This window comes from Syngnathoides biaculeatus, chromosome 12 (assembly GCF_019802595.1).
Source record: "Syngnathoides biaculeatus isolate LvHL_M chromosome 12, ASM1980259v1, whole genome shotgun sequence".
Classification (NCBI taxonomy): Eukaryota; Metazoa; Chordata; class Actinopteri; order Syngnathiformes; family Syngnathidae; genus Syngnathoides; species Syngnathoides biaculeatus.
Genome location: NC_084651.1, coordinates 25422240 through 25447268, shown reverse-complemented (window position 1 = coordinate 25447268; position 25029 = coordinate 25422240). Strand labels below are relative to the sequence as shown.

At 44.2% G+C, this 25029-nt stretch overlaps 1 protein-coding gene across 9 annotated transcripts in view; it reads left to right on the top strand.

Moving 5' to 3' along the window:
* The first annotated feature begins 473 nt into the window (after positions 1-473).
* Positions 474-25029, top strand: part of ltbp1 (latent transforming growth factor beta binding protein 1) — a 183492-nt gene continuing 158936 nt past the window's right edge. For 4 of the 9 annotated variants that reach the window (XM_061836282.1, XM_061836279.1, XM_061836281.1 and 1 more), the window contains exons 1-3: positions 485-677; positions 12131-12203; positions 18311-18558. In XM_061836282.1, coding sequence (XP_061692266.1) covers positions 577-677; positions 12131-12203; positions 18311-18558 — 422 coding nt within the window. In that variant the 5' untranslated portion in view covers positions 485-576. Of the gene's footprint in view, positions 678-835; positions 856-12130; positions 12204-17749; positions 18559-25029 lie in introns of those variants that run through there. The other 5 variants (XM_061836287.1, XM_061836278.1, XM_061836283.1 and 2 more) reach the window with 5 other exon arrangements.

Genomic DNA, 25029 nt, shown 5'->3' with positions numbered 1-25029 from the left:
AGGTGAGGGGGAGAAGGGGGAGTCCCCAGGAGAAACACGTGGGATACATCTTTTTTTCTGTCTCTCCAACACAACGCATCATCTGACTTGTAGCTTTCAGCTGTGACACCTCTTAATAAATAATAAACATTGGTCTCCGGGAGTGCTTCCTCTGTTCTGCTGGCCAGACACAAGGGGGAAAATACACATCATTTATACTTAACATATAATTGCTTGAACAGATGAATGTGACACCTTCAAGCATCTGGAAATTGCACCCAAGGGTGAGCCAGAAATGTGGGGCCTATTCCTTTTCATTTTTCCATTAATTCAAACAATGAAAAAGAGTGTTTGAGGTGTGGCCTTAAATAAATGCATCCCCAGGTGTGCTGTCAATTAACTCATGTCAGTGACCCTATCAGGAGTTTCAAAAGCCATGACATCATCTGGGCTTCACCATGTTTTTTAAAGTTCCACTGACACTTAAAACATGAAATTTAGTATGTTGTTAATAAAAATAAATAGTCAGAATGGATTCATTCGTTTGTTCACAGCATGTCTGAATGTTGCCATATATCAATTTTTTCTTAAAGCACCATGAAAACGCTCCAGGGTTTTGGGTTGAAGAAGAAGCCAGAAGAGACGTATTTTGCAAACAGCTACAGCAGCGGAGTCGAGTGTCTTTACCTCTTGTACCGGTGAGAAATTACCTGGTTTTTCTGCATATTACCGAAAATGCCGACTCGTGATGCTGGATTTTGCTCAAACTCGTTAGGATGGATTCACTCTTCAAACGTTTCCAAAAGACCCAATGCATCATGAAAAATTTATTCCACAGGTGCAAAGGACAAGAGCTTTGTGGGTTCCAAATGACAGGTAGGTGTGTGAGCTATTTAAAAAAAAAAAAAATGTTGTTCCAAAAAGGTGAATGTTATTTCCAGTGAATATTCCAGAAATGTCAAAAAGGCAGTGTGGCGTCTGTGCACATGTTTACTTGTCCGAAAGCAGCAGATTGATAAAAAGCTCTGTCCATACCCATCCTCATCCAAGGTTTTTTTTAAAAAAAAGGGGTCATATCATGTATTTATGCACCAAATCATTCAATTGTGGGTAATTAGAATAAAAATTAAGCAAAGCTTTGAAGTTCCCGTGACTACAAAGATTAACACCAAAGGTGTCCTAAACTTGGAGAATGTTTACAATTGGCTGAAAGTCCACAACTTGCCTTTGTCCTTAATTTCAAGGGAAGTCCACAGCTGACTGTTGGCCACAAGATGATAGTCACTGTTTGTCCAAATGTCAGGACTGTCACTGCTCAGTCATTTCAAAATGGCTTTTACACGCTGTGTCGGTTGGAATCGCCCCCCCATAATAAAACATATGGTCCCGGTCCATCCTCTGACATAAGTCCATCCATCTGTCCATCCATTATTCCATTCATTTTCTACCGATTTTCTGGGTTGGGTCGTGGGGGAAGTAGCTTCACCAGGGACACCCAGACTTCCCTTTCCCCAGCCACTTCTTCCAGCTCTTCCGGAAGGATCCCGAGGCGTTCCCAAGCCAGCCGAGAGACATAGTTTAGTCTCATCCCCAACCTAGAGAGGGCATGCCACCCTTTTCCAACTGAGGACCATGGTCTGACATTTGGAGGTGATGATCCTCATCCCAGCCGTTTCACATTCGGCTGTGAACCGCTCCAGTGAGAGATGAAGATCACGGCTAGATGGAGCCAACAGAACCACATTGTTGCAAAGACCAGAGATGCTACACCGAGGTTACCAAACCAGACACACTTTACACCTCGGCCGCGCCAAAGGATTCTTTCCATAAAAGCTACGAACAAAATCGGTGACAAAGGGCAGCCTTGGCGGAGTCCAACCCTCACTGGAAACGAGTCCGACTAATTGCTGGCAATGCGGATCAAACTCTGACAGCAGTCGTACAAGGATTGAACGGGTCATATCAGGGGGTTTGACATTCCATACCCCCCCACAAGACTCCCTGAGGAACACGGTCAAACACTTCTCCAAGTCCACAAAACACATGTAAACTGGTTGGTCAAACTCTCATGCACTCTCGAGGACCTTGCCGAGGGTGTAGAGCTGGTCCACTGTTCCATGGCCAGGACAAAAACCACACTGCTCCTCTTGAATCCGAGCTTCGACTTCCCGACAGACCCTCCTCTCCAGCACCCCTGAATAGACCTTACCAGGGCGGCTGAGGAGTGTGATCCCCCTATAGTTGGAACACACCCTCCGATCACCTTCTTAAAGGGGGACACCACCCCAGTCTGCCAATCCAGAGGCACTGTCCCCAATGTCCACGCGATGTTGCAGTGACATGTCAACCAGGACAGCCCTACAACATCCAGAGCCTTTAGGAACTCCGGGTGAATCTCATCCACCCCCAGGGTCCTCCCACCAAGAAGCTTTTTAACCACCAAGCTGACCTCAACCCCAGAGAAAGAAGAGCCCGCCTCAGATTACCCAGACTCAGCTTAATCATGGAAAGGCGTGTTGGTGGAATTGAGGAGGTTTTCAAAGTATTCTCCCCACCGACTCACAACATCCCGAATTGAGGTCAGCAGTGCCCCATCCCCATGAAATACAGTGTTTGATGGCGCACTGCTTCCCACTCCTGAAACACTGGATGGTGGCCCAGAATTTACTTGAAGCCGTCTTGAAGTCATACTCCATGGCCTCACCAAACTCCTCCCACACCCAGGTTTTTGCCTCAGTGACCACCAAAGCTGCATTCCGTTTGGCCAGCCGGTACCTATGAGCTGCCTCGGGAGTCCCAAAGGCCAAAAATCCCCGATAGCACTCCTTCTTCAGCTTGACAGCATCCCTCACTGTTGGTGTTCCCCAACTTGTTCGGCGGTTTCTGCCACGGCAGGCACCAACCACCTTACGGCCACAGCTCCGATCAGCCATCTCTGCACTGGCGGTGCGGAACATCCTCCACTTGGACTCAAAGTCCCCCGCCTCCTCTGGAACGTGAGCAAAGCTCTTTCAGAGGTGTGAGTTGAAATTCCTTCTGACACGGGAATCAGCCAGCCGTTCCCAGCATACCCTCACAATATGTTTGGGCCTGTCACGTCGGACCGGTATCTTCCCCCACCATCGGAGCCAACTCACCGGGTGATCAGTTGACAGCTCCGCCCTTCTCTTTACCCGAGTGTCCAAGACATGCGGTCACAAGTCCGATGACACAACCACAAAGACGATCATTGGATTGTGACCTAGCGTGTCCTGTAGACAAGTGCACATGTGGACACCCTTATGCGTGGACATGGTGTTCGTTATAGACAATCCATGATGGGCACAGAAACCACTCTGGTTCTGATCGGGGGCGTTCGTCCCAATCACGCCCTTCAAGGTCTCACTGTCATTGTCCACGTGGGTATTGAAGTCCCCCAGCAGAATGATGGATTCCCCAGAGGGGGCACTCTCCAGCACTCTCTCTAAGGACTCCAAAAAGGGTGGATACTCTGAACTGCTGTTTGATGCATAAGCACAAACAACAGTCAGGACCTGTCCTCCTACCTAAAGGCGGAGGGAGGCTACCCTCTCATCTACCGGGGTAAACCCCAATATACAGGCCCCGAGCCGGGGGCAATAAGTATACCCACACCAGCTTGGCATCTCTCACCATGGGCAACTCCACAGTGGAACAGAGTCCAAACCCTGTCAAGAGGAGTGGTGCCAGAGCCCAAGCGGTGTGTCGAGGCAACTCCAACTATTTCTACTTGGAACTTCTCGACCTCACGCACCAACGCGGGCTCCTTCCCTCCGCCAAAGAGGTGACATTCTATGTCCTTAGAGCTAGTTTCTGTGGCCGGGGATCGGATTGCCAAGGCCTTTGGCCACTGCCCAGCTGACATCGGACTCGACCCCTAGAGCCCCTCTCACAGGTGGTGAGGCCATGGAAAGGGGGATCCATATTACCCTTTCGGGCTAGGCCCGGCCACCAGGCGCTTGCCATCAAAACCCACCTCCAGGTCTGGTTCCAGAGGGGGCCCCCGGTGACCCGCGTTCGGGCAAGGGAAACCAAGATCAATTTTTTTTACTAGTCATAGGGGTTTTGGAGTCGTACTTTCTCTGGTTCCTCACCTAGGACATTTTTGCTCTGATTGACCCTACCATGGGCATGAACCCCCAGACAACTCAGCTCCTAAGATCAATGGGACACACAAACCCCACCACCGTGATCGTCACTGTTAACTGGTAGCTAGTTCTGGAGCTGTATCCTAAAAAAAAATATATTAGGTCATACTAAGTCGTTTCATTTCCATTTAACATATTAGTGTGTGCATTTATTACATAAATACATTGCATTGATGTTTCAAAATGTTTACAAGTGCCGTGACAAGTTTATTTCATTGAATAATTAATGGGATTTACATTAACCTACATTTTACAAAACAATTTTATGAAAAAGCCTCAATTAACTACAAAGCATTCTGTGCAATGTATTAAAAATATGCATAATAAAATGCAAAAAACTCAAATACCAATTACTTGGGCGAGTGCAAGATGTAAAAAAAAAAAAAAAAGAAAATTCACATTAAAAAAAGATAAGCATGGAACTTTAGCTGCTACAGTTCTTGATCACTTGCACTGGCTCTTTAGCAATACTTGTACCTTAAACACTCTCAACATACTGACCACCGCCTCCTGAATTACAATATTTTTTGTATTGCATTGTGCAATTCGGTGGCAATTTGTGGCAAAAAAAAAAAACCAAAGGTAACAGCACAGAACCAGTGATGTTTATGAGAATTGTGAGTAACCTGGTTTTTATTTATTTATTTTTATTTAAGAAAGTTGTTCATAAACCAAGTTATGCGAAAACTCAGGAACCACGATATTGTGGTAAACAACAAAAATACAATGACTAGTAACTCAATGACCACCATGGGAATTTCCATCCAATTAAATGCTTTCTAGGAGTGCAAGTCATAAAAAGGTTGACATCTGCTGCACTAAGGATTCACTCTTAACTCCCAAAACAGCATTTTTAAAAAAAATTCAATTTCACAATGCAGTAGGCAGATTTTTTTCAACTCATTGGCTCGGGGCTGCCATGTCAGCACTGACCACTGCCAGAGTCCAATGGAACTGCTACATCCCACCAATTATCGTGAACAAAAGGTAGACTAATTTCTGGTCTGGCATTACCTTTTGTATCGCACATCCTCTTATGTCAAATCTGCAAGGCTCTGTGATGTTTGAGAACTTCCCGATATTTTGAGTTGAGGTCAGCGTTTCTGCCGGCCACATCTGTGTGTGCCTCTTGGAGCTGATGAAGAGCCTCTCTACACGCCTCTAGGAAGCATTTCTGTTGCTGCATCTTAAATTCAGTGTCACTGAGACTTCGGAAGTGAAAAACAGCTTCCTCCTCTTGTTGTTCCTTCAGTCTCAAGTTGCTGTCTAAAGCCTTCAGTAAAGCTGCACTCAGAGTCGGTTTTTCATCCATGAGTTGCAGCTGTTTGCTCAAAGCAATCTTGAGTTCTCTCCTGTGTTTCTCAAAGATGCTCCTCTGTTTCTGGAGAGCGTCAGCAGCTTGCTCAGCTCTCTGCTTGAACTTTGAAGACCTTTCCTTCTCCTCCTTGAGGGCCTTTTGAAGTTGTGTCTGACTCCTGCTACATTCCATTTATGGCCTTGATTTGCATCTTGTGTTGCAAAAGCATTATCTTAACGTGCTCCTGTTCTTTTTTTAGGGAGACCCTCAAACACTTCTCAATCGCAAGACTCTTGTCTAAAGCCATAGTCTTCTCTGAGAGCATTTTGCTTTGTCTTTCCAACTTTCTGTATACTCTGTGAAAAGGGCACTTCTCCTTCTCACCAATCCCTCGGTTGGTGCTGGAAATCTCTTTGGCCATTTAAGTTCTTTAGGAGAACTCTGATTCAAAGTAAGATCCCGTCGCAGCTCTATGCTTTCAGAGGCCAGTTGGCTGACTTTCTCGTGCAGGGTGGTAACAGTTACCCCTTTAGCATCAATATCCTGTTCCAGAATCTGACTTTTGAGGCGCAAGGAAGTAATTTCACAGTTCTTTTCCACAATTTTTTCCTGCATCTTGGTTACCTGATCCTATAATTTCTGGACCTGATCATTTGCTACTTTCTCCAACTCTGCTATTTATTTTTTGTGTATCTGTAAAGCTGCTTCCAAATCCTTCTTAAGCATCTTCATTGCCTTCTTGTCTCGTTGGTGTTCAACTGTCATTTTACGCAGTTTGCCTGTAACTTTTTTGTAGCTACACTGTTTTCTTTCCAGCATCTTACCAAGATTGTCCACGAGCTTTGTCATGAGCTCCATTTTGATATGAAGACCATGGTTGTTTGCTTTTTCATTCTTTATTGTTGTTGCCAGCTCAGAGTTAGATTTTCGCTCTCGGTTTAAACTTTCTATCGGCAGATATTTATTGGGTTTTTCCTTCTGTAGAGCATCACGGAAAGCTGATTTTTCTTTCCTCTCAGCCTCAAAGATGTCCTTGTGCAAAGACTTCACTGTGTCTTCATGTTTCTCACTTGTTTGAGTCGGTGAGTCTTTCGATCTGAAGGAAGCTGACAGCTTATCAGTGTTTTCGATCTCTGGGATCTCTTCTTCTGAGGAATCACTTTTGAAAAGAAACGCTTCTAAAGTCGTCCTCTCCTTTGAATAACTTTTCCTTATACTTGTCACCCAATTGAGTAAAAGTTTCAGTGTATTGGATTTATTATGTGGTAGCATCTAATAAAAAAAAACCTTTTCTACATCCTAGTCACAAAAAGACATCATAAACATTGAACATCAAACATCCTTTGTCATGTTCCTGGGTAGAATTGGAAATAAACTGTCAATTTCAAGAAGAAGCTACAATTTAGACTGTAGGACTGTTTAAAGAGAAATACGATTTAATGATGTCACATAGAGACTTTGTAATTAGCTACAAGCCATTATTTATGCACACAGTCAGACACAGGACCATGTCAAAGGGTAGGGTCTCCTATGTTCTTGAATCTTTTTTTTTTTTTTTGACAGATAAAACAAATGCCAACTTGTATCAGAATTATTGGAAGAGAAAAGTATGCAATAGCAACACAAAAACAACACGACTCAAATCATACCAAATTGTGCCAAACAGGGTGAAAGCAGTTTTATTGTGTGGACAAAAGTCAAGTTAATTTGTATAGCATAATCACAAAGTAGTGTTAAAGGGCCTATGACCATAGTTGACAAATATTGACATCATCCCCTGATTTAAAGGTGAAGTGCCATTCAAAATTAGATATTGTAATGAAAAACACATATAACATAATTCACTTCAATGTCTATAAGACAAAATAAATATGAGCGGCGAGCACGTCATCCATGCGCAAAGTTGCGGAAGTCTCATTCGACATCCAAGTGGTTACCATAATGGCTACATCTTCTGTCCGTGATGTCACACTGGGACATTTGCTATTGAAAACATGCTGTGCCACAGAGCTCTTTTTGAAGAAGAGAACATCTCACAACCGAGTGAAGTGACCAAGGCAATATTAACCTTTCGTTTCGAGCGAAATTTAGATGATATGCAGATCACGGCCAAACCGGATGCAGCCAAACCATCTCCCCGCCCAGCGATTAACAACGGCGGCTGCGAACGACGATGACGCCATGGCCAAACCGCTTCTCCGTCCGATCCATCTCCGCACGGCGGTGATAAAAAGTCCTCCCGCGAGCAACGACAATGCCACGGCCAAACTGCCTCCTCCTCCGATCGACCTCCACGCCGCGGTGATAAAAACAACGCTGCCCGCGAGCGACGACGATGCCGAGGCCAAACAGCCTCCCCGTCCGGCGCCGTGATGAGCCACACTGGCGGCGCCGCATCCGATGATCACGGCTTCGGCTGGGGTGCCACATCGTCACATTTAGCATCCCTGATTTACGGATTACGTTCCCCCCCAGTTATTATTTTTTTTAGTAGCTGTATACACACCTAGCTGTCATTTGAAACCCACGAAGCTCTCGTCCTTTGTACCTGTGCAATCCATTTTTCATGACGAACCGGGTCTTTTGGAAAATTAGGAAGAACAAATCCATTCTCCCGAGTGTTCGAGCAATATCCAACAATACAATGAGCCGGCATTTTGGCTAACACGAAGGAACAAGGAGCTACTTTCCAGCAGGTAAAACTAGTATAAATAGACGAGACCGCTTGAGTGCGCTACTGCCCTGTACGTCACTTCCTGTTTCTTCTCGATAACAAATCCCTCGAGAGAATTTTCATGGCATGAGTCACAAAAAGCTGTATACGTCAAAATCATGTTTTGTGGTGAACAAACAGATGGGTCCATACCAGCTGTTATTTTTTCATTTAAAACATACTAATAGTCATGCATTTCATGACAGTGGACCTTTAAAAGCCCTAATCGGGGAAGGAAAACATGAAAACCCCCGCTGGGGAGAAAAGAAGAAACCTTGAGATCGGACCACAGATGGAGGGATCCCCCTTTCAGGATGACCAGGCTGTAATGGATATCAAGTGGGAAACCTTTATCACAGTATGGTGCTTTAAAATGGTAATTAAGATAGCATAGGCATCCATTTTAACGAGAGCACCGCGTATAAGCACCTTCAGGAAACTGTGGGTCTGCCTCAGGACCTTGCCCAGTTGTTGGAGCATTTGTGTTTATTGATGGGTGACAACTGACAGAAGTAACAAGATAAACTGAAGTGTATCAAACTATATTGCACACATTGCGTCAGATGTTGCAAAAGAGAGACCGTGAATAGGAGGCCAGCTTGCTGGAACATACCTTAATATGTGTGCGATAGACGGACGTATCTGCCACACCTGAATGAAGCGACGAGATGTATGATAGGCTGATGTCTTTTTTTGTTTGTTTTTTGGCACGCCCTAATGCGATCGAGCGATCGACACATTGAGCACCCCTACTATACACACTCACAGTGTCACGGTGAAACTAAAAGGAGGTCCTTCCTCTTTGCCTTGTGACCACCATCGTATGGTAGCTTACATACACACTGAAATGTGCTAGCATACTACATGCTCACAGTGTAACCAGTGTGTTCAAGTATACTTCATTGAACAATTCACAAAACCATTGTACACATAAGGTATGCTGCCCATTTTGGAGAAAATTTAAGACATTTAAGTACATCTAAAAATATGGGACATATTGTACATAGGTATGTTAATACTGCATCTGTTATTTGCAGATTTTTGTTATTTGCGGAGCTGTTAGAAACGTAACCACTGCGAAGAACGGGGGACCACTGTATTCTTCAATGTCAAAATATCCACTGGGTTTTTGGAGGGTTTTTTTTTTTGGGCTGTATTTTTTGCTGAAATAGGTTGTGTAAAGTGTGACGTAATGGTTATTCTGATGAATTTCCATCAACAAACATATCACTTGAGAACAGAACTGACATAGATAGGGATGGTGAGAACATGCAAACTCCACACAGCGGGGGGCTGGTATTTGAACCCCGGTCGTCAGAACTGTGACTCCCATGTTCTACAGCTGTTCCATTGTACTGCTTCTTTTGCAAAATGTCTATAATTTATTACACTGTCCATAATACTCAACTGTTTTCATTGCTCCTTAAAATGTCAATTCCACACATTTATGGATACTTCATATAGGAATTGCAGTTCTTGTTAGAGAGATTGATTGATTGTATTATCTATAACATAAAGCACAATGTACATATTTTAAACAGATCAGTTTATTTATAGTTTATTCATTTTTGTAACGCTTTAATCTATTACAGCATCGTAGATCGTACAGTATGTCGTGGCTTTGTGGTGTCGATGCAACAAAGTGTAATGCAATTATATATTTATAAGAATATCTATAGCACTGTAGATCATACAGTATGTCGTGGGTTTGTAGTGTCGATGCAACAAAGTGTAATGAAATTATATATTTATAAGAATATCTGGATGTGTATCAGTAATGCGGCATTGCTCAATTGCTTTCTGTTACAAAACCCTAGGAAGAAGAAAAAAAATTACGATCCCGCTCGCAGACCCCGCAAGTACACCTCTATATAACATTGTGTATGAAGGATCATTTAATCCTTATGAACATTAAAGTACAAAAAGATAGATCAATTTACAATAAAGAATACTTTGTTTAAAGTCCGTAACAGAAAAAGTGCATCAGTTTCTCTGAAATATAAAAAAAAGAATGGGCGGCAGAGTGGGGCAGCTGTAAAGTATTTGCCTCAGAGTTCTGAGGACCAGGGTTCAAATCCCGGCCCCACCTGTGTGGAGTTTGCAGGTCCTCCCAGTACCTGCATCCCAAAAACATGCAACATTAATTGGACACTTTAAATTCCCCCTGGGTATGATTGTGAGTGTGACTGTTGTCCATCTTCATGTGCCCTGCGATTGGCTGGGAACCTATTTAGGGTCTACCCCACCTCCTATTCTTTGACAGCTGGGAAACTGCTAAGAAAATGGATGGATGGGCTATGTGAAGTTGTGTATGTCAAATAAGAAAACACTCCCATAGGAGTAATAGAAGTAATAAGTGCAGTTTATTGTTTACTGGTGAATCTCCACAAACACTGAAACTTGTAGCTTGCTTTCACTTCATTATACCTCTTCAGTGAGAATAATCCAGTCTGCCTCTGTCTTGAGCAAGGGTGTTGATATCTGGCTGAATGTCTCTGGTGGCAATGTAAAACACAGCTGAGAGCTGGTCATCTGTGATAGAGGATCTGTGTTTGGAATTATTGAACTTCATCACTGAGAATGTCTGTTCACCTATGTAAATTGATCCAAAGAAGTCTAGAATCATCTGAACATGCCTCCTAAGGTGAGGAACGTTCTCTCTGAGGGAAGAGTACAAATCCAGCAACCAGACTGACTTCACTCATCATGTTCTCTTTCATTTTCCTTCAAAAGGCCAACAAACTGCGATCAAATTCTCTCACTCTGATATTCTAGTTCTAGGACCAACAATATGGTTCATTTTTAACACCAATTTACACAACACTTCTGATGTATAATACAAAGTGTCAATTTCTTTCACTTTATCCTGCATTCTCTTCAAAGGTCGGTTGATGGTTGAAGTTTGGGAAGACGAGAAAGGCAAGCTAAAAAAACATCGAGGACCCAAGTGCAGGGAAGCATAGAGGCAAGGCAGGAGTCAAAAAATTATATTTAATTAACAAATCATTCAAACAAAGTAACAAAGAAACACTTAAGTAAAGCTCTAAATTGAAACAAAACATGACGGTGATATAACTGAGCTGACACATGTGCAAAAACACTGGACTGACAAAAACTGAAAAGCAATATAAAAATGAGAATTAAATAAATAAAAACTAAAAATACAATTTTAAAATTGAGTGCATAAAGAGTATTGCTCAAGATATTGAAATCATTGTGTCTTTGGATTAATAGCATGCCTAGAAGAAAGATGAGAGCTATACAAATAAATTATCTTTGCTTTGCGTTACATTACATTCCGCAAGGAGTTCTGCCAACTGGGCTGAGTATGGTGGTGGTAGTTTTTATGATTCAAGGACAGAAAATGCATTTTCTCTGTAAACAATGTCACATCTGTGTTTTCGTGTGGTGTGCTTTATTCTCTGACTGTCCCAACTTTCTTTCCACGACCACTTTGCAATTATGTACCATGTCGTCATGGTCCCCCAGTTAATTAGCTAGGTTAGAGTGTGTCTTCTCTTCTTCTTTTCCTTTCGACTTGTCCCATTAGGGGTTGCCACAGCATGCCATCTCAGATGAACGCATATTTGTTTGGCACAGTTTTATGCCGGATGCTCTTCCTGACCCAACATTTTAGCCGGGGAGAGATGCTTTCAGCACCTGGTGTTCCCAGGTGGTCTCCCATCCGAGTACTAACCAGGGACAAACCCACTTAGCGAGATCAGGCGTTCTCAGGGTAGCATGGCTGTAAGCCAGGTTAGCTTGTGTATCGGTTGGGAATTGTAGGTTGGTCTGTCTTAGCATCTCTTAATTTAATTAGTTTAGCTTTAGTCTTTTGGAATTGATTGTGAAACTTTTGCTGTTCAGGACTGACGTTACCGCATGGGTGATATGTATGTGTATGTCACCCCCAGTTGATATATGTCATCAGGGCTTTCGCACTAACAGTTGTGCATATCTTCTGGCCTTTTTCAGCAGGCTCAACAAGATCCAGAGTTGTGACAAAGGATCTTCCTTACTTGAGGACTGTGGATGCTGTCCTGAAAAGGTACCATACTCACCAGTCACCATACTTTTATTTTCAGACACATCAAAGAGAAAACGACTCCTCAAGTCCTTCTCAGGTGTCCCCTGTAATGGGCCATCGCTTAGTCACAACAGAACAGCATTCATTCAGGAAGGAGCTCAGAGCGGATCCCTGATGGAGTCCCATCTCCACCTTAAATTCTTCTGACACGCCTATGGCACACCTCACCGCTCTTCTGCTGTCCTCATACATGTCCTGTAATATTCTAACATATTTCCCCACCACACCGGACTTGCGCATGCAGTACCACAGTTTCTCTCTTGGTACTCTGTCATAGGCTTTCTCTAGGTCTACAAAGACACAATGTAGCTCCTTCCTCCTTCCTTCCTTCCTCCTCCTCCTAGCTTCCTTCCTTCCTTCCTTCTCTGTACTTGTCCACGAGCATCCTCAAGGCAAATAATGCATCTGTGGTACTCTTTCTAGCCATGAAACCATACTGTTCCACGCATACACTTATTTCTGACCTGAGTCTAGCCTCCACTATTTTTTCCCCATAACTTCATTGTTTGGCTCATCATCTTTATTCCTCTGTAGTTTCCACAGTTCTGAACATCACTTTTTTGTTCTTAAAAATGGGAACTAGTACACTTTTCCTCCATTCTTCTGGCATCTTCTCTCCCGCTAGTATTCTATTGAATAAGTTGGTGAAAAACTCCACAGCCACCTCGCCAAATTGCTTCCATACCTCCACTGGTATGTCATCAGGACCAACTGTCTTTCCATTTTTCCTCCTATTCAGTGCCTTTCTTACTTCCCTCTTACTAATCATTGCCACTTCCTGGTCATTCATGCTTGCCTCTTCTACTCTTCTTTCTCTCCAATTTTTTTCATTCATTAACTTCTCAAAGTACTCTTTCCATCTACTTAGCACACTACTGGCGTCAGTCAACATATTTCCATCGCTATCCTTAATCACCTTTACTTGCTGCACATCCTTCCCATCTCTATCCCTCTGTCTGGCCAACCTGTAGAGATCCTTTTCTCCTTCTTTTGTATCCAACCTGGTGTACATGTCGACATATGCCACTTGTTTGGCCTTCGCCACTTCTGCCTTTGTCCTACGTCACATCTCAATGTACTCCTTTCGCTTCTCCTCAGTCCTCTCTGTGTCCCACCTCTTTTTCGCTAATCTCTTTCCTTGAATGACTTCCTGTAATTTGGGGTTCCATCACCAAGTTTCCTTCTCCCCTTTCCTACCAGAAGACACCCCATGTACTCTCCTGCCTGCCTCTCTGACAACCTTGGCAGTAGTATTCCAGTCTTCTGGGAGCTCTTCCCGTCTGTCTAGAGTCTGTCTCACCTCTTCCTGAAAGGCCACACAACATTCTTCCTTTCCCAACTTCCACCACCTGATTCTCTGGTCTACCTTTGCCTTCTTAATCTTCCTACCCACCACCAGAGTCATCCTTCACATCACCATCCTATGCTGTCGAGCTACACTCTCCTTACAGTCAGTAACCTCCTTCAAATTACATCGTCTGCACAAAATATAATCTACCTGCGTGCTTCTACCTCTGCTCCTGTAGGTCACTCTATGTTCCTGTCTCTTCTGGAAATAAGTGTTCACTACTGCCAATTCCATCCTTTTTGTGAAGTCCACCACCATCTGCCCCTCAAAGTTCCTTTGCTGGATGCTGTACTTACCCATCACTTCTTCATCGCGCCTGTTTCCTTCACCAACATGTCCAGTGAAATCTGCACCAATCACAACTCTATCTCTTACTGGGATGCTCAGGACTACTTCAGCTAATTCCTTCCAGAATTCCTCTTTCAACTCGAGATCACATCAAACCTGTGGGGCATAGCTGCTAATCACATTATACATAATACTCTCAAATTGAAATTTCATCCTCATCACTCGATCTGATCTTTTCATCTCCAATACATTTTTAGTCAGCTCTTCATTTAGAATAACCGCTACTCCATTTCTCTTCCCATCTACTTCATGGTAAAATACTTTAAACCCTGCTCCTAAACTTCTAGCCTTACTCCCTTTGCACTTGCTCTCCTGGATGCACAATATAACAACCTTTCTCCTAATCTTCATGTCAACTAAATCCTGAGCTTTTCCTGTCATAGTCCCAACATTCAAAGGCCCTATACACAGCTGTAGGGTCTGTGCATTCCTCTTCTTCTTCTGCCTACTAAGCCACTTTCCTCCTCTCTTTTGTCTTCGACCTTCATTATCTGAATTTCTACCTCCACCTTGCAGATTAACACTACTGGGGTCAGGCGTATTTAGCCCGTGCCACGACCTATCCTTTATGGAATTCGTTTGATGAACGCTCATATATGTATGGCACAGTTTTACGCTGAATGGTCTTCCTTACGCAACCCTCTGCATTTATCTGGGCTTGGGACCGGCCTACAGGACACACAATATTGTGTTCCCCAAAAGGCTGCAGATAGTCAAAAAAGCAATCAAATAAACAAAGTCAACACATAAGTTACACAATTCACATACAACCCAATCTATGTTAAAGTTAAAGTCCAAATAGAAGCAGTCAAATAAACAAAGTCAGCACATATGTAACACAAGTCACATACTTATATTAAAGTTAAAAGGGTATGTGGGTAAGAAGGTTACAGTATGAAAAATGTAAAGGATATGTAGATTTAAAGGATATGGGGATGAAAGTGATTCAAACCAATGGCTCTCACTACAGTAGTTGCAGGTTGAGTCGTCCTCATGATCCTCATTGTACAAGTTGTGTAGGTTGAACAAGGTTATGCAGTTACTCACGTTCAATGCGTCTTCAACAACAAATGGGTTGATCACTAAGCAAAGCTAAGCAAAGGTAGTCTGGGGTGAGGGACAGGTTTAAGTCGGTCTATCTACTTGTCCAACTTTCTCACTGCAAGTACTCACGAACCTCTTTGTATATGATACGTAGCTTTTGTAGGTCTTGTAGGTACTAGCAATTGATGTTTTCCTCCTGGGCAAATATTTAATTACTGATCCGTCTTGTTGTTAGCAAGCTAGGCTAGGCTAAGCTAGGCCGCGCTGCTTCAAACGCGAACGAATATGGCTCCAATTTGGGTAGTAAGATTTCACAGATGATGATTCTTAGTTCATTGAAGTCGTCACAGGGGCGTCCCACGACGAGTATTCACAACAGTCAGTGCAAATTCAGTATGATTTATTTATTATACGATCGAATTTGCTGGCGCCTCCTCTTTTTCGCTGCCACCAGGTCGGGGACCGGAAGGAGGGTCCTGAACCGAACTGAACTGATTTAGTCCAGAGTCCTTTTGTCCTGGAAACAAAAATCTTCAACAAATGGTATCAGACCTTCAACTGTCACGTCACACTGTTGAACAGAGAATATCAGACATTAGCATGGCTACCGATTCACAGTTGCACTCGGGCCTCCAGTCATATGAGTATTTCAGTGTTGCATTAGTAGAGAGCAATGGAGAGTGTCGTAAGGAAGTGAAGAAACGGGTCCAAGCGGGGTGGAACAGTTGGCGGAAGGTGTCTGGTGTTCTATGCGACAGAAGAGTCTCTGCTACGATGAAGGGCAAAGTTTATAAAACAGTGGCGAGGCCGGCCATGATGTACGGATTAGAGAAGTGGGCACAGAAGAAACAAGAAGAAGCAGAACTGGAGGTAGCAGAAATGAAGATGCTGAGGTTTTCGCTTGGAGTGAACTGGTTGGATAGGATTAGAAATGAGCTCATTGGAGGGACAGCCAAAGTTGGATGTTTTGGAGACAAGGTAAGAGAGAGCAGACTTCGATGGTTTGGACATGTTCAGAGGCGAGAGAGTGAGTATATTGGTAGAAGGATGCTGAGGATGGAGCTCCCAGGCAAAAGAGCGAGAGGAAGACCAAAGAGAAGGTTGATGGATGTTGTGAGGGAAGACATGAGGGCAGTTGGAGTTAGAGAAGAAGAGGGCAAGACAGGCTTAGATGGAAAAAGATGACACGCTGTGGCGACCCCTAACGGGACAAGTTGAAAGGAAAAGAAGAAGATTAGATGAGAATTATGCCATACAAGACTTGATTGAACTGGTAGTTTGTCTGTGTGAGAAAGAGCGTACATTTTTTTTTTAATTACTGGGTTGTGGTCTTGGGACACTGTGGGAGTTGATTTTTCTTATCATGTTGGTGTGTGACATTGACAATAAATGTGGCTGAGCAAAGGTATGTATGTGAGGAGGGAATTATGTCTTTCATGTGTATGAAGTAGCTCTTTGCCATAACAGTGAAAAATGTGGTTCTTCCTCTCCAACTGTTTGGGCACCTCTGCTCTGGAGGGATCTGTGATCTGAAGTGTGAGGATGAGGCAGCCATTTTGCATTCACACAATAGCAGAGAGCAAAACACATGATTATTTTTTTGTCAGAAATATGTTTATATTTGTGAAACTGTCAAAACGATTCCATGTCTTTACTGTCATGAGCAAGGCTTGGCCACTGCCATGAGGGGCAAGGCCAGGCCACTTCTCTGGGCGGTGCCGCTGATACCTGTCACAGCTGTTTCGCATTCAGCACTCTAATTGACTTGGCGTTTAGACTTGGAATTTGCCACTGGTCATTTGCCAGTTTGTTACATTGCATTTACTGCCTGTTTGATTCTCCACTATTGTGTCTAAGTCTAGTGTAGAGCTATCCTTGGTCACAGCAATTCTGTGCCCTTTACGTTTGATCACGTCTTGTCAAGTTTCATAGTTTGTCTCATAGTCATCGGACTTCGTTTCTTGTTTTTGGACCTTGCTTCTAGCCTTGCATTTTTGTGCCTCTGCCTTGTTTTGGACTGCCTTTTGGTATTTACCTGTTTTTGGAATAATGCCCCTTTTAACATTATGCCGTTGCCTGGAAGTCCTGCATTTGGGTCCGCCCAGTGCCGCTGGTTCGTGACACCTTACCATGATAAAAATTATACAAAAATGAGTGTAATGAGTAGTGAGGATCATTTATGCAATTGTAATGCAAGCTCTAAACTTAATGCTTAAGATGCAGAGTTTGAAAGGCACAATTTATGCATTCATTCATTTTCCGTGACACTTCTCCTCATGAGGATCGCCCACACTATTTTGGCAACTCGCACAATTTTTATGACGCCGTTTATGTCTTTACCAATATGGACTTCTGTCTTTCCAGTTCTAAAAAGAAGTGTTTTTCAATGGGCAGCCTACCAGTTGCTTTGTTAATAAGGATTGGTTTTACTATGAGCGCCTTACATTTCAACTTGGCAATAACTTTTTGAAATAGGACTGTAAAGTGGGGTTGTTTCAGCATCGGAGACATCTACTCATCAAGATGGCATGAAAAAAATCATTAGCTCTAGGTTAGATTCTTTATTAAAAAATCTTTAGTTATTAATGAAATTATATCAAAACGAGTCAGACCTTTTTCAAGTGTCTTTTTTTTGCTCAAGCACTTCAGTGACTCCAACTATTGGAGACAAATGAAAGCAAATGCTGTAGCCAGAGAGTGTCCAGTAGTGATTGTAGTTAAGGTCAGACAGAATTACAGAATTGACACATTCTTCACACGAGAATGTTTGTTGCGTACAAAGGTGTCAGAGCGGGAGAGCGTATTTCACCCAGGCGTCCCCGGCCTGACCGACACACACCCAGCTCATACTGTTGAAGTGTGGGAGTGCGCGCACAGACACCCCCCCCTCCACCATTACGTCACTTGTGGGGGCAGGCAGCCTTGAGCTTCATCATGCAACTTTCCTGGACTTCTGGAGCCCCAGAGCGGACATAGTGGTCGCGACCAGCGCAGCCATACCTACTGACGGGGGTTGGGGGAGAGTCGAAAGGGGCCCGGCGGCCACTCATATTTTTTTTTTTTTTTTACATTTCGCTATTACAGTATTTATAGTTGAAGGTGTCTTAGTGAAGGGAAAACTTTTTTCAAGGAACATTACTGCGCTGAGTTCGTCAACTCAATCTCACCGGCGTGTTTACATAGAAAACTATTCTTTGCCGGAGCCGTACCCCTTTTTCAAACTTTTTAAAACTTTGAATACAACATGGATATGGCTTGGAGTCGGGGCCTCTTGCTTTCATTGGGCTTGTTTCTCTCACCACTATGCTTGTCAACCGGGGCACAGCAGCACTACCAGAGCGGCGTCAGGAAGCTATACGTGCTCCACCCCGGTCCGGGCTCGGCGGGAGCAAACCGAGGAGATGGGATGCGAGTCAGCTCCATTTCAACGCGGCTTCCGAAATCTTACAGCGTCGAAATGAGCAGTCAGGTCCGGACACGCCGGATGGGGAAGCAAGCCTCGTCCACTCAGGCGTCTATTGTTCGGCACGGAGCTCCAGAACACAACCAGCACAGGCAGCTTCTCAAGCAGTCTGGGTAAGAAATTCGGGGAAACAAGGCTGCCTTTATATTCAGTCACTTTTTCCTATTGGTCCATGATATGTGGCTCAAAGGTCCATGCTAGCGTCCTCGTGCCGCTGACTTCTCAATTAGTCTTGCAGTGAGCGCTGAATCCCCTCCGAAGCGCAACACACTTCTCTGATGATGAATGATTAATTCATTTAGAATCATGGGCAACGAAATGCTGCAAACGATTAAAAAAAATCAAAACCAAGCTAAATACATTGAACTAATTAAACATGGTGGCAGGATTCCACAGCTGTAGAACGTTGGCCTCACAGTTCTGAAGACCAGGGTTCAAATCCCCCCCTTCCCGTGTGGAATTTGCATACTCTCCCCTTGCCTCCATGGGTTTTTCACGGGCACTCCGGTTTCCTCACACATCCCAAAAACATGCACTAATTGGAGTCTTAGGTGTGATTGTGAGTGGACTGTTGTCTGTTTCCTTGTGCCCTGCGACTGGGTAGCAACCAGTTCAGGGTGTACCCTGCCGGATGACAGCTCGGATTGGCTCCAGCACTCCTCCGATTCTTGTGAGGATAAGCGTCTCAGAAAATGGATGGATGGATGAATAAACATCTCAAAGGTTGTAACTTACAGTATGTCCACACATCCGATCCATTTTTTTGGTCATGCTTATCCTCACGACAGCTGTGGGTATGTTGTCACTGGGCGAGAGTTGGTGTACACCCTGAACTGGTTGCCTGCTGTAGGGATTTGCGAGTTTGGACCCTCCGCGTGTTCACGAATCGAGGAAGATATGACCAATGATTAGAAAATGTTAACAGCAAATGGATTTATGACAAAGGAATGTGCAGTACAGACGTCTGGGTCTTATCTAGGTATCTGCCGCACACGAGACGTGTGTCTTCTGGAAGGATAGCCAAAGAAGAAGACAAAAGCTGCCCAGTAACACACGGTTTTTATATGTATGGGTCCATCGTAGAAGTGGCTGCCCCCCGCAGTCAGATCCTGGGCGGGATGGTAACTTCCCGCTCCTTATCTGGTGTCGTTTGTCTCCACGATAACGCCTGGGATAGGAGGATGGTGCCAGCCGGTTTTCTGCGTACAAAGATCAAGGACAACCACCGGCTCCACAACACATCCTTGTCTGATGAGCAAATGGACAACACTTTATCCTTTGATTAAATGTATAAGGCCATATTTAAGGAAATAATGAAAGTGCAATAAAAGTAAAATAGTCTTCATTCCCTCTTTTGATCTATGAAATAGATCACAAAAACAATCACGAAAATTCCCAAAGTAACCCTTCAAGAAATATGGAAAACATAAAACCCTCTCTAATCGTTCAACCATACCTTTTAACAAGTGCATAGCATCGTGATTCAGAACACCTATGCGCTTTAAACCTGCAGGACAGTACAAGACAACTCAAAAACAGCAAAACATTTCTAAAAAAGTAATATCACGCAAAAAGTATCAGTAGAACAGAAGGGCAATGCAATCACGGGGCATGTCAACATCATGACAATCAGGAAGCGGTGGAAGTTTAGTATCATTTTCAGGGGGAGTGATAGCAACAATAAAATCATCTTGAGGAGTCTGTTGGGGCGGGCGTCTAATGAGGACATAATTACCGTGGCCATCAGCTGGGGCACCAGTCGTCTTCTCAATCAGACGGGTTAAAAGAGTACGAATACAAGAAATGCAACAGCACTCACAGAGGGTGAAAATAGAGGTGAAGACAGCCAGAGAGATGATGAAATGACACCCTTCCATTTACCAAACACATTCATCCAGTTATCCCACATCGACGTGTCAACACCAGAGTGTTCCTTCATTTTCTTAGCAAGGTTCTGAGTCCATCTACGGCCTTAGTGAGGCGTCTGCCAGGTTGTGTGTTATTCGGCAAACACCTCCTTTCTCGGCCAACAGTGCATCTAATGCGATTCTGTTTTGGAAAGTCACAATAGATGTAGCCTTAAGTTGCTCATGTACAGCTTCAAGTCCTTCAAGGGTGGAATTGCCCAAACCTTGAACATTATAATGTATGTAATTGATACGGTCGACATTTTCGTTAGGACTAACGGCGGAAAGAGCGGAAATTACAGGTGTATTTTCAAAACCGGCAACTACCTGATCAGCCAGTTTATACTCATCTGGGACACCAAGGAGGTCGCCAATAGCGTCAATGGAGGTGGGGTCGTCAGCACCGAGCCAGGTAGACTTGGACCTACGTGAAAGGTGTAATAGGCTAAGAGCTTCCTTGAAGTGTTCAGGAGCAACTGCCAGATTATCTCGTGTGACAGGAACAACAAAAATGGGCAAAAGTAAATTTACTAATGCACATCTGCCCGTACTGTTGCGCGGGAGGCGGTCAAAGTGACGGTTCCCTCCGCATCACCACCACACATCAGTACGGCTGACAGGTTGGAAGAAAGGTGCTTCCTGGGTCTCTGTACACTGATCATCAGAGATATTGTCAATTGGGGCAACATTATCTTTAAGGAAAATACAGGTGAAGTTTTGGCGTGCCACAGCATGACTAAACAGGTTTGTTCTTTTGGGCTGGTGTTACCGGGTGAGCACTATCCCAAATTTTGGCACATAGTTTTTCATAAGATCTGGAACACAGGTGGAGTTGACAGAAAAGGAAACAACACGTAACAAAGGTCTGGGTCCCATGCATACAACACAGTCACTCGGGGTTTTATTCGCCGCTTGTTCTGCGACTAGTAACCAATTATTCTTTACTGCGCTAACGCCTGTCAAAACCCTAAACCAGTCATCAACAGATAGGGCTTTGTTTATAATACAACTCTTCTCTGTGGTAAATATTTTCCGGTGGGTTGTGCTAACAGCTGGCACTGATGTGGCTGTGGGTATGGGGTATTTCTGAGCGATTTCCCAGATAAAAATACCAAGAACAATAACACCAATAATATGAATGCCATATATTCCTGCTCTGCCTCTTTTGGTCCGAAAAGCAATCGGACCTTCTCTAGGAATCATGGTTAGCAATTAAAAAAAAACAACAAACAATTAAATAAAACTGGAATTAAGAGTCTGTAGTGGGGCAAAGCATAGAACAATGAAACCACTTAGTTCCTTTTCCCTCAAACCGGACGGCTTTGGAGGTAGGAGCAGTCACCTTGTGGGGGCCAGACCAACAGGTTCTGACCACTTACGAGAGAGTCGTTTAAGGTAGACAGATGACCACTCGGGAATATCAAGCGCAGGAGGTGGTGATGGAAGAGAGTCCTGGATCTGTAAGGAGAAGTTAGAAGCAAAAGAATGGCGTTGTACATTTTATGAGAAAACTTGGGAGACACAACGCCCTCCTCCAGCGGTTGGAGTGAGGAGGAAGGGCCAGGCATCAGATGACCTGTAAGAAGTTCATAAGTAGAGAAACCAGTAGGACGAGACACAGTTTGTCTCACAGACATTAGAGCAAGGGGAAGAGCCTGAACCCAATTCATGCTGGAAGAGGTACATATCAACGTGCGATTCATATGTTCAACTAGCCTTGACTAGCGGGGTGATGAACACTACCAAACCTTTGAGTTAACCCTAACCACTTCTCTACAGTAGCTAGGTGTGTGGATCTGAAATGTGCACCGCTGTCCGAGTGGATGAGAGCAGGGAAACCGTACGTTGGAATCCAGTGGTTCACCAAAGCTTTCATTACCTACATGGTGTCTTCGTGAGCGCAGGGATAGGCTTCAGGCCATCCAGAAAAGGTGTAAACAAAAACAAGAAGGTAGCGCTTACCTTGAACAAGAGTGATCATGTCTTTGAAATCCATGACCAGTTCCGCACCGGGCCAGGTGGGTGGGTCAAATGAACCTGACAACGGTCTAAGTGTGGGGTGAACATTGTGTAGGTGGAAAATATTACAGTCACAACAGTGGGCATGACACAAGCCAGACATTTTAGGATGGCACCACATGTGAAGTTTGGTTAGCATGGCTCTGGGGCCAATATGAGCCAAAGACTGAGTTTCGGTCAAAATATCTTTTGTTCAGGAGAGGTGTTGTGCTGTATTTTAACAAATTCACTATGAGACGGAGGTTCGGGCAGGTCAGGAGAGGTTTGTCAGATAATTGGACAAGCATCTGTGGGACATAGCGAATTCCACAGCATTATTGCCGAGGGCTGTGGTTGAAGTGGATTTGGAGTGGCCAGGGACCAAGGCGAAAGCCACCGCCGAAGGTTTGGCCAGGGCTTTATCTAATCATTGGATCAGTGTCAAATGTGCAATAGGAGTACCTTTAGCTGTTTTAAAATAATTCCTTTTCCAGCCAGACAGGTCCAACACAGCAGCAGAGACAGCGTAAACTGAGTCAGAATAGACAGTGGCAGATTGTCCGACCGCCAGTTCCATTGTGAGACAGAGTGCGAGCACTTCCACTGCCTGGGCTGAGGGAGCAGATGTTGGTACGGAAGAGGAAACAGTTAAAAATTCACCTGAGGGCTGCTGCTCCACTACAGTGGCCGCCGCAGCCAAAGAGCCATTCGGCTTACAGTAACAGCAGCCATCAGTGAACAGAACCCTCCCGTTAGTCAGAGGTTGGACAGGGAGATCAGCACGTGGATGAAGAGAATCTGTAGAATAAAAGAACGATGCTCCGAGGACATAGTGGATCCGTCAGAGGACACCACGCTGCCCAAGAAGGTCACCGATTTGCGACAATACTGAAGTTTCTTTCTGGAAGCTTAGAATCCCAGCTCATGCAAACGAAGCAAAACAAGTTTTAGTTAGAGACAAACACAACTCTGCTGTTGGGGCTGCCAACAGGAGGTCATCAACATACATCAGGAGTTTACATCCGTCTGGGAGTTCTAGATCCTGCAGCAATGATTTCAAACATGGATTAAAAATTCCAGGTGAATGTTTGAAACCTTGTGGCAACCGAGTGTATTGCAAATTGTGTCCCTGATATCTGAATGCAAACAAATGTCTACACTCAAGTACGAGTGGGACACAGAAGAATGCATTTGCCAAATTAATCCCTATGAAGGATTTCAAACCAGGTGTGATGGTAGACAACATTCTGTGGGGTTCTTGTTCAGGTAACAATGGTGTGGTCGTTAACATCATGAACGACTCTCAAATCATGTGCCATACACAAAGTGTTACCATCTGCTTTTAAAACTGGCCTGAGTGGTGTACACCACGAGGAGGTGGATGTTTCCAAGACTCCAGAATTCCACAGGCTAGTGAGAGTGTCCTACATCCCCTGGTAAGCAGCTGCGGGTCAAGGATATAGAGGTCTGTAAAAATGAGATCTCAGAAAAACAGAGTTTTAATGTCTGGTCTCTTAGTACAATGTCCAACATCAAAGGGTCCAGAGGACCAAACTAATTTAGGCAGTTTGTTTAACATTGACTCGGTGTCGTCATGGTCAGAGTAGTCACATCTGCGTTCTCTAGTTAGGGTCTCGTGTTCTAATATGGTGATATTAGTTGTCGGAGGTGCGTCCGGAACAATGATGCAGTATGCATCTGTAGATTTGGAGATCTGTACGTTAGGGAGTGGTGTGTCCTCCCAGACAGTCATTCGAGTCAGTCGTTTCGCTATAGGTCCCAGCTGCCGGGCCTCGTGTCCTGGAGACAGAGCGAGTGAAATGTGGGTACTGACTCTTATTGCATTTTGAACCATGTCATTTGATCTGGTGTAAGAGAGCAGGATGCTGCTACACCCTCTCTTGCTGTGTATGTATGTGCGGATGTAATGTCCCAAGCATCATCTTGTATCCATGCAAAGTTTTCCATGTGTACTAGATCGTGGTTGAGGTCGTAATATAGTGTGCAATGGTATGGATCTAGTGGAGGCAGGTAAGCCCCAAGAGTGTTTAACCAGGGCTTCCACAGAAATTGACAAGACGTGTGTCTTCGGGCAGGATAGCCAAAGAAGAAGACAAAAGCTGCCCAGTAACACACAGTTTTTATATGTATGGGTCCATAAAAGTGGCTAACCCCCCCCCCCCCCCCAGTCTAGTCCTGGGCCGGGATGGTAACTTTCCACTCGTTAGCTGGTGTCGTTCGTCTCCACGGCAACGCATGGGACAGGAGGATGGCGCCAGCTGGTTTTCTGTGTACAAAGATCAAGGACAACTACCGACTCCACAACACATCCTTGTCTGATTAGCAAATGGGCAACACTTTATCCGTTGATTAAATGTGTAAGGTCATATTTAAGCAAATAATGAAAGTGCAATAAAAGTAAAATAGTCTTCACTGCCAATACCAAAGCACCTATAGCGAAACAACCATTCACATTCACGGTTACGGGTAATTTAGAGTCTTCATTAACTTTCCACAGGTTTTTGGGATGTGGGAGAAACTGGCAAAAACACAGGCACAGGGAGAACATACAAACACCACACAGGCAGGGCTGGGAATCTGGGTCCTCAGAACTGTTGGCAGATGTGCTAATCCATGGGTGCGCATGCTATGGCCCATAGACCATTTCCGGCCTGCCAA